At 36.9% G+C, this 12665-nt stretch overlaps 1 protein-coding gene across 1 annotated transcript; it reads left to right on the plus strand.

The window, feature by feature from the left end:
- The first annotated feature begins 523 nt into the window (after nt 1–523).
- Nucleotides 524–4593, plus strand: LOC145634915 (gamma-glutamylcyclotransferase 2-3-like). Its single transcript, XM_081686247.1, has 8 exons — nt 524–724; nt 852–928; nt 3068–3121; nt 3229–3285; nt 3408–3448; nt 3570–3641; nt 4118–4197; nt 4312–4593. The coding sequence occupies exons 1-8, from the start codon at nt 616–618 to the stop codon at nt 4413–4415; spliced, it is 594 nt and encodes a 197-aa protein (XP_081542373.1). The 5' UTR covers nt 524–615; the 3' UTR covers nt 4416–4593.
- The last annotated feature ends 8072 nt before the right edge of the window (nt 4594–12665 follow it).

Here is a 12665-nt window from a genome sequence, read left to right on the forward strand (position 1 = left end):
TGATTGATTTCCTCCCTTGTTTCACAAACTACTGCCAAACTTAAAATTCTTAATTTTTTTTCACAAATTCTACCAATTTTTACACCAAATTGTGTAAACTGACAAGCGAATCCTTTGAAAAATGCACTTAAATTTTTTCATAGCAAGGTAATTGAAGAACACGCATAATTTTTAATTTTTTTTTTTTGGTTATTTTGCAATGTTTAATGAAGTGACATTCTAGTTAATTATACGATATTTGTTGTTTAGAATGTGTTTTATTAGGAATTTAATGATGTAATCGTTCTTTGATACATTCAATTTGACTTGAATTGAAAATTAGGGTTTTTCATAATAAAATTGTGGGGCACATGCTCGGAAAACTGGTGAGAGTATAGGTCGGGTGGTTAAACCTACAATTTTGTAAAATAATTAAAAAACAAATCCTACAGTACCACTCTTTGTAAAAACAAAACAATTCAAATACTCGCTTCGATTCTTCACTTTTTAAATTACTATCTCTCTCCTCTTAAGCTATACGAGTACAGAGAAGCACTTTACAAGTGTACACTCAAGTTCAGATTTCTGAATGATAGAATATAATCTAATTGGTTAGATAAAAAAAAAAAAAAAAAAATGGTGTTATGGATTTTTGGATACGGGTCATTGATATGGAAAGCAGGGTTCAACTACGATGAACGCCTTTCTGGGTTTATTAAGGGCTATCGCCGTGTTTTCTATCAAGGCATCTTTCATTTTTATTTTTTCTTTGGAAATTATTTCACATTTTTTTGGCTTTTTTTATAATATAATTCTGATAATTTTTTTGATATAATTTTTGATATTTTTTTTTGATGAATTGATTAATTTAGGAAGTACTGATCACAGAGGAACACCTGATTACCCAGGAAGAACTGTCACATTAGAGCCAGCTTCTGATGAAATTTGTGTAAGTTCCCACTTAAAATAACAAATTTAATTTCTTTTTTTTTTTTTTTTTTTTTTTTAAAAATTAGTTTGCTTTGATGAAGTAATTAGTATTGATGATTCTTGCTACAGAGAATGAGCAATCATATTCTTGATTTTAGATTAAAGCTTCTTGTTAATTACTGATTAAAATGAGTAATTTACTTACTAATTGTTGACTTTAGTTTTTATGGTTGTGGAAAAGAATATTGAAAATACCATCAGTGGGTGCTATTATTTTGACTCTCATTGCCTGAAATTTTGTTACATCCACGAGATATAATTCCGTTTGGGATTAAGGATCTGGTATTATTGATATTGTTGTCGAACCTAAATATTTTTTTTGATGTTCCACCCGGTTCACCCTTTAGGCTAATCCGGATTCGGGGAACACTTCTGGGTGGTTAGGTTTTAATTTCATCCCTATTGTTGTTGCGGGGGATCGAAATGGGTCCTCCCTACCAATTGTATTCTCAATCACTACTACACCAACAGTCAATTAGTTGTTGAGCCTAGATATGATTTCGTTTTTGTTTGGGATTAAGGATTTGGTATTATTGTTATTGCTGTTGAGCTGAGCTATAATTCCATTTGAGATTAAGGATTTGGTATTGTTGTAACTATTGTCGTCATAAACTGATGAATACGATCAAATCATGTTAATGAACTTACTTGGAGCAGTGATTTTTACTGTACTTGAAAATTTGAAATTAACTCCTTCATTTTATTATTAATTTGGGATAGAAATAATTAACATTGGATACAAAACTTAGAATTTTGTAAATGTTGTTGGATCAATAGTGTCACTTTACCTTGTCCTTCTGAGTTGCTTTTAGTTCTTGCTAGATTTAGCAGATCGATACTTGTATTATTCTTGGTATGCATATCGTGGGCTGATTTCCTTCACAACAATCTCTTCATATTTTTGACTTGTTTTTTGAATTGTTTAAGTCTAGTTTAACGATTACTATCTTCTATTCTTCTATCTTTGTAACATATTTTCCCATGACTTGTATTGTTATATGTAATTGACTCACTTTGCTCGGTTAGTTGTACATTACATAATTAGTGCCTTAGCCTTGTACTTATATTGTGTGATAGTTTTTTATGAACTAGGGTGGCTAACGAACGCGATGCTTGCGCCATAGCTAGCAAGCTAGCAATATTCGAAAATCTTTTTCGGTTTGGCCCAACATCACAAATTTTGTTGCTAGTAGCATTAATGAGGGAAAATATGTAAACAAATATTGTTGAGGGTATCAATGTCTGCACACTATTCTTAAGAGTTAAAAAAACAGAGTATATAACATTGATGGGAGTAATCAAGTAAATAAACATTTTAGAGGGTATAATTGTCCAAGCAACACTATTCATAAGATTATCTCATACTTTTTAAAAGGTAGGGATATACAACATTATTCATTCTCACATTATTAATTTGTACACCATATAGTATGATCACAATCAAATCTGTTAAAAGTTTAAGGTTCTGCTGTACATTAAGTATGATTTCTCACCTGTTCATCTCGGTATAACATTATAACTGACCAAATTGAGGACACAAATTCAACAGTTATGAAATCTTGCCGTTGATTGCAATTCTATAGCCACCAACGAAACTAAAGGTAAACTTTATATAGAGTAGCAATAAGATTTTGAAAACCTTTGAAGGTTAATCTAATATGGCGTAGCAATTCAGTTTTAGAAAACCTTTTAAGGGTTAATCTAATATAGAGTAGCAATTCAGTTTTAAAAATCCCTTAAAACCGCAAGAGCCCAGCCCAGGAGGAATGCATAGTTTCCAGCATTGAGAAGATGTTCTAGTCTGAAACACTTAGTCGATTATTGATGAGGATCATGAGAGACATTGATCTTGTTTAGTGCTAGATTAGGCCATCCTCTTTCACAATGACCTTAACTTTTGACTCGGGAGGCTTTTTTGAGCTAGAAGTGTATTTCTAACAATTTATTATAGGCGACATTTTGATTTTTTGCTTGTAATCCTTGTATAAAGTGCTATTTTTCACATCTTATGTATTGATGATTTGGAATTTTCCTGCTTTAATGCAATGTACAAATGCTATTACTTGGTAATTTATTCAACTCTATTTGTTCATGTTAGTATGGAGTTGCTTACAAGGTTTCCCAAAAGGAGGATATTGAAACTGCAATCTCGGTAATCTTTTACAAGCTAATGCAACCACCATATTTCCTCTTTCCCTAGAGTTCATGATCGATGCCACCATTTTAACAGAATCCCTTCTTTGGTGTAATGGCACGCAGTATTTGGAGGTGAGAGAGAAACAATATGACCAAAAGGTTTATTTGGATTTTTATACGGTTAGTAGTGAAATACTGAATGCTAAATTTATCTCTGTTAATCCATAGTGATCTCTACAAGTCTAATACTCTGCATCTCATGCACCATTGGTTGATGTACTGTTTTGAAATTACATGTTTAGGAATCAACCAGTTCAACACCAGCTGTGAGCAATGTGTTGGTGTAAGTGGCCAAATTGACACGCTTCTTGATCACATTGAGTCTTTGTTGTTAAGTGTGTTAGATGGAACTCTGTTTCAATTAGACTGTTTGACTGATGTTGTGGTATTTGTAAAAATTTCAGATATGTAGCCTCTTCGGATAAAAAGACGAATCAAAACTACTTGGGTCCTGCACCATTAGAGGAGTTAGCCAAGTATGTTTAAATCTCTCCATGTTTTTTTCCCTCTCGCTCTTGCAAATGTCGCAATTTTTATGTTCATTTTTTTTATTTCTTTTTTCTGGCAATTGTTCCTGTGGCAACTTGCGTTGAGGATGGCGATCAATGTTTTAGGCAATGGGATGGAAAAGAATGCTAAAAACTTTGAATATTCGTTTCTTTGAACACACTGAATTTATCTAACATCTTCAAAGATGTTTTCCATAGTTGTTTTTCTCCCCTATGCAATGATGCAATGTTTGTAGCCTCTATATATCATACTTAGACTTTGTTTTTCATAAGTTCCAAACAATTAACTTTGTACAATCCTTCTTGCCCCTCTGAAATTTATGTCAAAATCTGATGTTTCCCCCATTGTCTCCACTCTCTAACCTAAACAAAACATGGATAGTAAGCTGTAGTTGACTCGCTTTACAGTGGATGCTTGCTTATTGAAATTTCCTGTAATACAGGCAAATTGTGCATGCAGAAGGCCCCTCTGGGCCAAACAGAGACTATCTGTTTCAGCTTGAGAAAGCACTAATTGAACTCGGTATGCTTACTCTGGACTTCTGTATTTGACATTTACTATGCTGATGTTCTATCTTGTTTTGCCTGTTATAACTTTAAATATATTTCCTTTCTCTTTTTGTTGCCAATCGGCTAGGATGCAAGGATGCACATGTAATGGATCTTGCTAGGGAAGTGAGATGCATTCTCTCAAAGGAGGTGAAGAGCTCTGAGGATGGCGATCTTTGTGAATTAAAATGAAAACATTGTTGCCTTGATTACCTTCTGGCAAGCCCCTCGAAACTAAATATTATTGCTTCAAATATTTGAAACATTATTCTCCCCAGGCCTTCGCCTAGGAAGCCATTAAGATACGATCGTTGTTAAAAACACCTCTTTGTTCCAAATATTTACAATTAGGGATTGGAGCTTTCTTTTTTAGTCAGCAACTAGGTTAGTTCCCGTGCTATGCACGGTAATTTTAAGACTTTTATTGGTGTAACAATATAATTATAATTATCGTTAGTGCTTGTAACATAATAATTTGTATTTAATTTCAAAAATTAAATTGTCAAAAAGTATTCTAAACCGCATGAAACATTTAACTACGATATATTTATTTTCTTATTATTTCTAATATTTACTAAAATAATATACGAAAAATCAAACAAAGTACAAAGAGCTTATTAACAAAATGAGTTTTGTAAAAATACTTTTTTGACTATTAGTGTTTTAAAATTCACAACAAACTCTGTACTATTTTTCTTTTTGACAAACAAATAATAATTATATATATATATATATATATATATATATATATATATGTATATATATATATATATATATGTATATAGCTAGCCTTCCATCTACAATATCTCTATATACATCTTTTTTTTTTCTCTTCTTCCATATAAAATTGACCACTTTTAAAATGTGAAAATATAATTAAAAAAAAAAGGTCATATTATCGCATAGATAATATCACAATAAGATTTCCCGTGGTAATAATTTGGGCATGTGGTGTAACATAAAACCCGTGGTGTATTGATGCAAAAATATTATATAAAAAGAATACTTTTTAACCCATATAATTCCTATTTTAAATACTTAAAAAGTTATGATATATGTTTAAAATTACCTACGTACTTAGTATTTTTTATTTTATCCAAAAAAAAAAAGTATATATAAATTTGACAGGTTTGTTAATTTAATCTTTAAATAAAAAATTGTATTGTATGCTTAATAAAATAAAACATCAGTTGCATCATAAATTCATAATGTTACAATATGTAGTTATTAGATAAAGATAGGAAACCAAAATTATACATATAATTAAAGATACTTAACATATCAAATAATGAAATAATTAATATTTGAGTATAATATATAAGGGAAGAAACATAATGATTATTTTGGAAGGAAAAAATATTATTTTTGTAAGAAAGGAATGAAAATATTATACTTTGTATTACGTATATTAAATCTTTTCTAAGAAGATTTTTTGACAAAAAACCAAAAAGCAAAAAAAAAAAAAAAAAATAAAAATTAGTTTTGGCGGAAAATTTTTTAACCAAAAGTTGACACGTATCATGTTTGGTTTCGCCTTTAGTATATAGTTATAGATGTGGTGTAACATAAAACCCGTGGTGTATTGATGCAAAAATATTATATAAAAAGAATACTTTTTAACCCATATAATTCCTATTTTAAATACTTAAAAAGTTCTGATATATGTTTAAAATTACCTACATACTTAGTATTTTTTATTTTATCCAATAAAATAAATGTATATATAAATCTGATAGGTTTGTTAATTTAATCTTTAATTAAAAAATAGTATTGTATGTGTGGGGAATAGTTTCAAGCCTTTAAAAATCCCACTAGCTTGAACCCCATTGTGATCATACACTAAAGTACGGTGGCGTCCAAAAGGGAAGAAGATAGAGCAAAAGAGTCGCCAACAAGTTTTTAAGGAACTTGTAAACCGTTCACGAGGTGAAGGTTACACCCCTTAACGATCCAAGAGATCGTCAACTCCATAAGGTCATGAACCAAAATAGGGTTCGGGGATGAAGGTACAAATCCAACCTAAAAGAGATTGAACCTGCCCTAATAATAGGCCTCTACTTTATTCTGCTCGTATTCATGTGCGCTTTCTAACTAACATACAATCAATAGGATTAACCCTAAACCTGTTTAATCTATGTTGGTTGAATATTAATGCACAAATAAACTATTATTGGTGATCACTTGAAATTATAATCACAATTAACCTAACAAGATTATTAATTATCTTATTAAGCGTGGTTACAAGTACAAATTCCCTTTAAACATGCATAAAAGGTGATCAAGCAATAACAATAATAAGCATCAAGCAACATAATAATAATCATGATAATAATAATAATCATCATAAAATTATAATCATAATCAAAACAATAATAATCATAAATAAAATAATCATTATCAAAATAATAATAATAATAATATTCACAATCATCATAAATTATAACAATTATAATCATAATCATGTTCATGTTAATATTAAAGCATAATAATAATAGCAAGATCCTAGGCATGATACTAACAAGATTAATAACAATCCCTAGCATGTCACTAAGCAATAAAAATCAAAGCTTTAGCCCTAACATGATACTAACAATGAATTAATATTAGGAAGAGAATAAAAGGCATCATAGCAATCATATTTAATATTAAAATTACCCTAGACATGATACTAGGAGTCATAATAACAATGTAAACATGATGTCTACATCATAAATCAATTAAAACCATTAAAGTACTTACTTGGATGCCTCGTACCTCTTTCTAATAACAAAATACACACGTTAGTAACTTCAAGGAAAATAATAATCAAAACAATTAAATTAAATAATTGAAATAGAGATTTGGAACCAAACCCTCAGAAATTAAACCTTTCACGTCTAGGACGAAGGTAACTTCGAATATGGCTAGGTGTTTCTAGATCTTGCGAATGCGGAATTTTGTATGTGAAAACAAAGTTTAGAAAAGAGAGAGAATAATCAAGAAAATCTTGATGAGAGTTGGTGAACGATAGATGTAGATGATGATGAAAACGGAGTTTTTGATACGATATTTATAGAGAAAATCATCCAAAAAAGATAATTTATCAAAACAGAGTCTGAAGACCACAAAAACACCTTGGCGCCAGCCCTGGCTCATTGGCGCCAGGACCAGTGGCTAGCGCCAGGCGCCAATGCTGGCGTCTGGCGCCAATCCTGGTTCCAGGCGCCAAGGCCTGGGGTTGGACGCCAAATTGGATTTCAACGCGTTTTCGAAAATCTGATAAATTTCCCATACTGGAAGATAAAATAATATAATTTCAGTCGAAAATGCTATTTGATCCAATTAAAACTCTGAAGAGTCCTAATTGAATTAGGAATGAAAAGAACCTTCTAGAATATTCTAGAAGACTAAAACCATTCCTAATTGCATTAGGAATGATAAATCATATTAAGCCCTCCCCTAGATCATTGGGCCGTACATAAAGCTCAAATCGGGCTCAGTTTAGTAAATTGGCCATAACTTCCTCAATATTCATCGGAATTGGGCTTATAATATATCGTTGGAAAGGTCTTTGCAAACCCCATCCAACTACACCACTATTGGACCCATATCATGGACCAACCAAACTGGATTGGCTGTTTTCTTAAAATAAAGTTTTCAAAAACAGGGAGAAGAGAAAAAGAAATAAAACTTTCCGCAACACTAGACCTTTCCACACTTTCGTTTCATTCGATTATGATTCGACGTGAAAGGCACTCATCACTGGGTTTGGTTTTGGGGAGACACAAATGGGTGTCTACAAAAGCCCCCACTTTGACTGATTTTGGAGAAACGCAAGTTTCGAAAACGAAAGTCAAAGTATCGATAGGGACGGAGAATGATTCAGAACGTTCTGCGATCCTAAATCACTCTTGTAACGCCGATACCTGCAAAACTAGCATTAGTTAAACAGATAAAAGAGTTAAGAAACGCGTATCTTGCACCGTCGAGCACACGTCTCTGAAAGTAACCGATTGTTGCTGCTGTTGTTTCCTGTTGTTGTTTTGACGACCTCCTGCAAGCTAGAGAATGCCATCCCGCTTGAAAACTGCTACGCCTTGTAACTGCTTCCAAATTAGAAGATTGCTTCGCCTGAAACTATCCTCTCCGCTGTGATAATATTCCACGTCCAAGGGAATATCATCGAAAATTATTTCTCTTGAAATAATTCTCATCCGCATTATGATCATCTTCCATGCCTCAGGAACTATGATCGAAGACAATTTCGCCCTGAAATTACCTTCAGTTGTTTGTGACAACCTTCCGCAAGCTAGGGAATGATGTCGAATACATCTTTTCTTGAAGTTATCCTCATTTGATGCGATAATTTTCCCAAAGAAAAATACTGAAGATCCACGCCTGTCGATCTTTAAAATTTCGCTTGAACTTGCCTTTGCTATGCCTGTATGTCGGCGCTCTTTTACTCTTGAACCTGTATGTCGGTGCTCTTTGCTAATGAACCTGTATGTCGGTGCTTTTTGCTAATGAACCTGTATGTCGGTGCTTTTTGCTAATGAACCTGTATGTCGGTGCTTTTTGCTAATGAGCCAATGCTTAGGCGCTTTAAGCTAAGTGAGACGATCTTTTCATCAGGTCGATCACTTTACGTAATCAAGCCTAATCATGTCAAATTGCTTAGAGGGGCTAACTGGTGTACCAAGGAACCCAAAATATGTTGCAGAAAGCTAGCACAACCACAAAAGGTGGCTGACTGCTTTGGCGTCGCTGAAAATCAATCAGCACCAGCCTTATGGCATTAGCGCCATACGCTGAAATTGGCGTCTGGCGCCAAGCACAGAATGTGACGCCAATGCCTAGGGACTGGCGCCAGCACGGGAATCACTTTAAATTCCCGTTTTCAGTTCATTTCGTGCTCTGGTTTGTTGCGAACGCTGCTCGAAAGAAGTCGAAACTTCAATTGATCGTTGCTCATTCGTTTCTCAACCGAATTCGCTCAAATTTGTTGCAAATCAAAGCTCTTCTCATCCATATTCCCGATCTATGTAAGTTTTCCTCCAACTCACACCGGCTTTTACGAATTATTGGCATGTTCATTCACGAATTTCATGAAAATTCGAAACTTATAATGCTCAATTTGCTTTGTTTATCAAATTTTATGCCATGAAATTTCTTGTTTATGTTTGTATATTGTCTTGGGAGTAATTTGAGACTTGTTTGACTCAATTTGGTGAAGAAATGAGCAATCCACCATTGTTGAACCTCTTAAGGTCGTGAAAAACAACGTGGCTTGTTCTTGATGTTTTTGCTAGCAATTCTTGTTCAATTTGTCACAATAATCACTATAGTGTTGCAAGAAATTGTTTGATTGCTTGAAAAAAAAATACTGTCATGCTCAATTTGAATTTGTGCTCTGTTTTAGTACTACGTACTCTGTTTTTGCGAACATAGTATCATGCGGCTAGGCGAACCTTTAGATACTATAGAACCTTAATTTATGATAATTTTGCACAATGTAGTATGGCTAGACAACGATGCTCAGGTTCACGGTCCCGAAACACTAGACGGGAGCATGAGCCCGTGGAGGACGACACTACACCGTCCACTTCGTTTGGTCAGTTCCCAGAGTGGGATGAGCAGACCTTGTTCTTTGCCCCTGTCCACCACATTTCTGAGAGGGTGAGACGGGGAACCGAGCCTGGGAGGACAAGGCATCACGGCTCTGGCTGTGATGGTCTAGGCGATTTGTATAGGATGCACATCGCTAGAGATCGAGAGACGAGACTCCTATGGGAGTCTTGCGGACTAGTTGCCCTGTTTGAGACCTCCGAGGCTATGGTTGCCTCCAGCGGGGGTCACCACGTAGTACGCGCTCTGGTGGAGTTCTTCTGGGACACCACCAACACTTTTCATTTTCCATGGGGTAAGATGATGGTCACTCCTACAGACTTCAGTCTCATCACAGGACTGGAGTTCTCTTCTATGCCGCTGCCATTCGACGGCAGTATCGACGTCTTTTCTCCAGAGGTCGAGGAGCTGTTGGGGCCGATTGCTGTTCGGGCCCGAGCTGAGGTCGAGACGACTCAGTTCAGTGCTAGGGGGATTCGCCGCTCGACGCTGGCAGCGGCTCTTGATGACGATGCTACCACCCGAGAGCAGCGGGTGCACATCTTTGTACTGATGTTGTTGTCAGGGACACTCTCCCCTGACGGGGGTAGTAGGGCATTGCTTTACTACCTCCCTGCTGTTCAAGATCTCCAGCGAATCGGGACTTATGATTGGGCCAGCTTGGCCTATACTGACTTCGTTCGCGCACTGAGGGACTCGTGTCGTCATCGGTCCTTTAGGACGAATGTTGCTCTGTCTGCTTTCTGGAAAGTCGTAGAGGTAAACATTATTCCCTATAAAGTTTAGCCCTATATGTTAGGCAGCATTTACTCATGCTTTAGCTTTTTGTAGATCTGGTTCTATGAGTACTTTCCTTCCATTGCGCCGGCGAGACCATCGCCGAGGGGATATCCGGTGAGCGCCTCTTGGGGCGGCCACCATGTGGACCTGTCTACTGCACGTGTCCGGAGTCGGATCATCTCGGTACGACTTTTAGTGTTTATCTTGCTCTTCTGCGATGTTTTAGACATGTTCTTACTTGATTGGTATTTTTATAGGGACCTGAGGTAGTATACCGACCATGGGGTGGTTGGACAGTCCCTGGATTAGCCGCACAGTACTCTGCTGAGCGCCGCTACTTTCTGGGGACCTATGGAGCGGTTGTGTACTTAGGAGAGAGAGTTGCTAGACAGCACTCTTCCGATATTTTTGTTGTTCCTGCTCCTCCACCACGTCACATGTTCGACGAGAGAAAGTTGTCGAGCATGGCTGAGGAGCCTGGTTCCCTCTGGCGGTCCCATGTGATCCTTGGGCGGAGTTATGTTGAGGAGCTACTTCTTTTGTTGGCTCCAGCCCCTGTACCGGCCGAGGATGTGAGGGTAAGATCCTTAACTTTTGTTTTTCGCTGAGTAGCCCCCATGTAATACCTTGCTGATTTCTTTCTGTTTCATCAGGATGGTCCCACTGAGTTTGTGCCACCTCGTATGTCCATCCACTACCAGGGGATGTACGGGCCGATCTAGGAGATGATTTCTCCGGCTCCTGAGGGCGAGCGCTTCGTGGAGCGGTCGATTCCTCGTCACCAGACCAGGGTAAGTCTAGTTCTAATTCAGAATCTTGTATTCAGTTATCATGCATTTTTACTGACTTAACTTTCCTTGACAGTTCTCACGCGAAGTGGTTTCGGCTATGGCACGATGCATAGATGCCTTCCGGAGCCAACTCGTTCGGATGAGGAATGCGGCTACCTGTCGTCGAGACGACACTGGCCGAGAGGTAACTTTTCTTTACTTATTATTTCTGCACTACGCTTGTTTTTACCTTGTTTCTGATTTAACTATTTTGCAGGGTCAGCCGATCGCTTCTCACACCCGTACGAGGCCTGAGGGGCGGAGAGAGCCGGCGAGGTCTAGCTCGAGACGTCGTCGCACTTCGTCCGGAGGTAGAGGTGGTCGTTCTGAGGCTGCTCGAGCTGATGTTGCTGAGGGCTCAGAGTCTTCTTCTGAGGGTGCTCCTGCTGCACCAGTAGGAGAGGCTACCTCGACTTTCAGAGGTGGTGGGATGCACGAGGTTGGCTCGTCATCGCAGCAGCCTCCGCGATCTCAGCCTCAGGTTGACCTTGGCTGGAGCGGTCCTGTTTTGAGTTTCCCTCCTCCTACGGAGACTGGAGCTGGTGCTGAGGCCGGAGCTGGCGGAGAGGTGACTCCTCGGACGACGCAGTTTTATGGCATGATGGGCCTACGTCCTCCGGCGCCGTAGTTCATTTCTGTATATGCCATTTATTTTGACTTTTTATAGAACTTTGCCTTTGACTTATTATTTAGACACTTTGTACTTTATGTTATTGTATGTTAGTGTGTGCAAGTGTGATAACAATTTTGCGCAAAAATTCCGTCATTTTTATTATTGATGGAGGGTATTATCCGACTCTCTCCCCCAAAAAGAAAAAATAAAAAGGAAAAATAAAACGGAGAAAAAAGCTGATTTTTGAATTTTAATATAAAATTCAAAAGGAAATAAAAATTAACTAAAAATAATTGCTATATTTAATTAATTAAGAAAAGGATAGAAAAATATTTAGAAGAAATTAAAACGGGGCCATAAAGTCATTAACCGACTCCAATTTAATATCAAAACGCAAACTGAGCACGCGCGACTGTCCTGCTGACTTGGCGCCAGCTGGCGCCAGCCTGTGGCGCGTGGCGCCAGGCGCTGTTTCTAGCGTGTGGCGCCAATAGCTGATGGGTGACGCCAATTCCCGGTGTGTGACGCCAATTGATGCTGACTCCGTATTCCAGTCAGATTGAAATTCCTCGCAATTTGTGCATAAATAGCCCCCTGCTCAGCCGATTCTTCACA

Source organism: Chenopodium album, chromosome 6, assembly GCF_948465745.1.
Source record: "Chenopodium album chromosome 6, dcCheAlbu1.1, whole genome shotgun sequence".
Taxonomy (NCBI): domain Eukaryota; kingdom Viridiplantae; phylum Streptophyta; class Magnoliopsida; order Caryophyllales; family Amaranthaceae; genus Chenopodium; species Chenopodium album.

Excerpts from the sequence above, each read along its gene's own strand:
- LOC145634915 (XM_081686247.1), top strand. The coding sequence starts at position 616 with ATGGTGTTATGGATTTTTGGATACGGGTCATTGATATGGAAAGCAGGG. Across the intron at positions 725-851 it reads TCGCCGTGTTTTCTATCAAG|GAAGTACTGATCACAGAGGA; the intron begins GCATCTTTCATT and ends TGATTAATTTAG. Across the intron at positions 929-3,067 it reads CAGCTTCTGATGAAATTTGT|TATGGAGTTGCTTACAAGGT; the intron begins GTAAGTTCCCAC and ends TGTTCATGTTAG.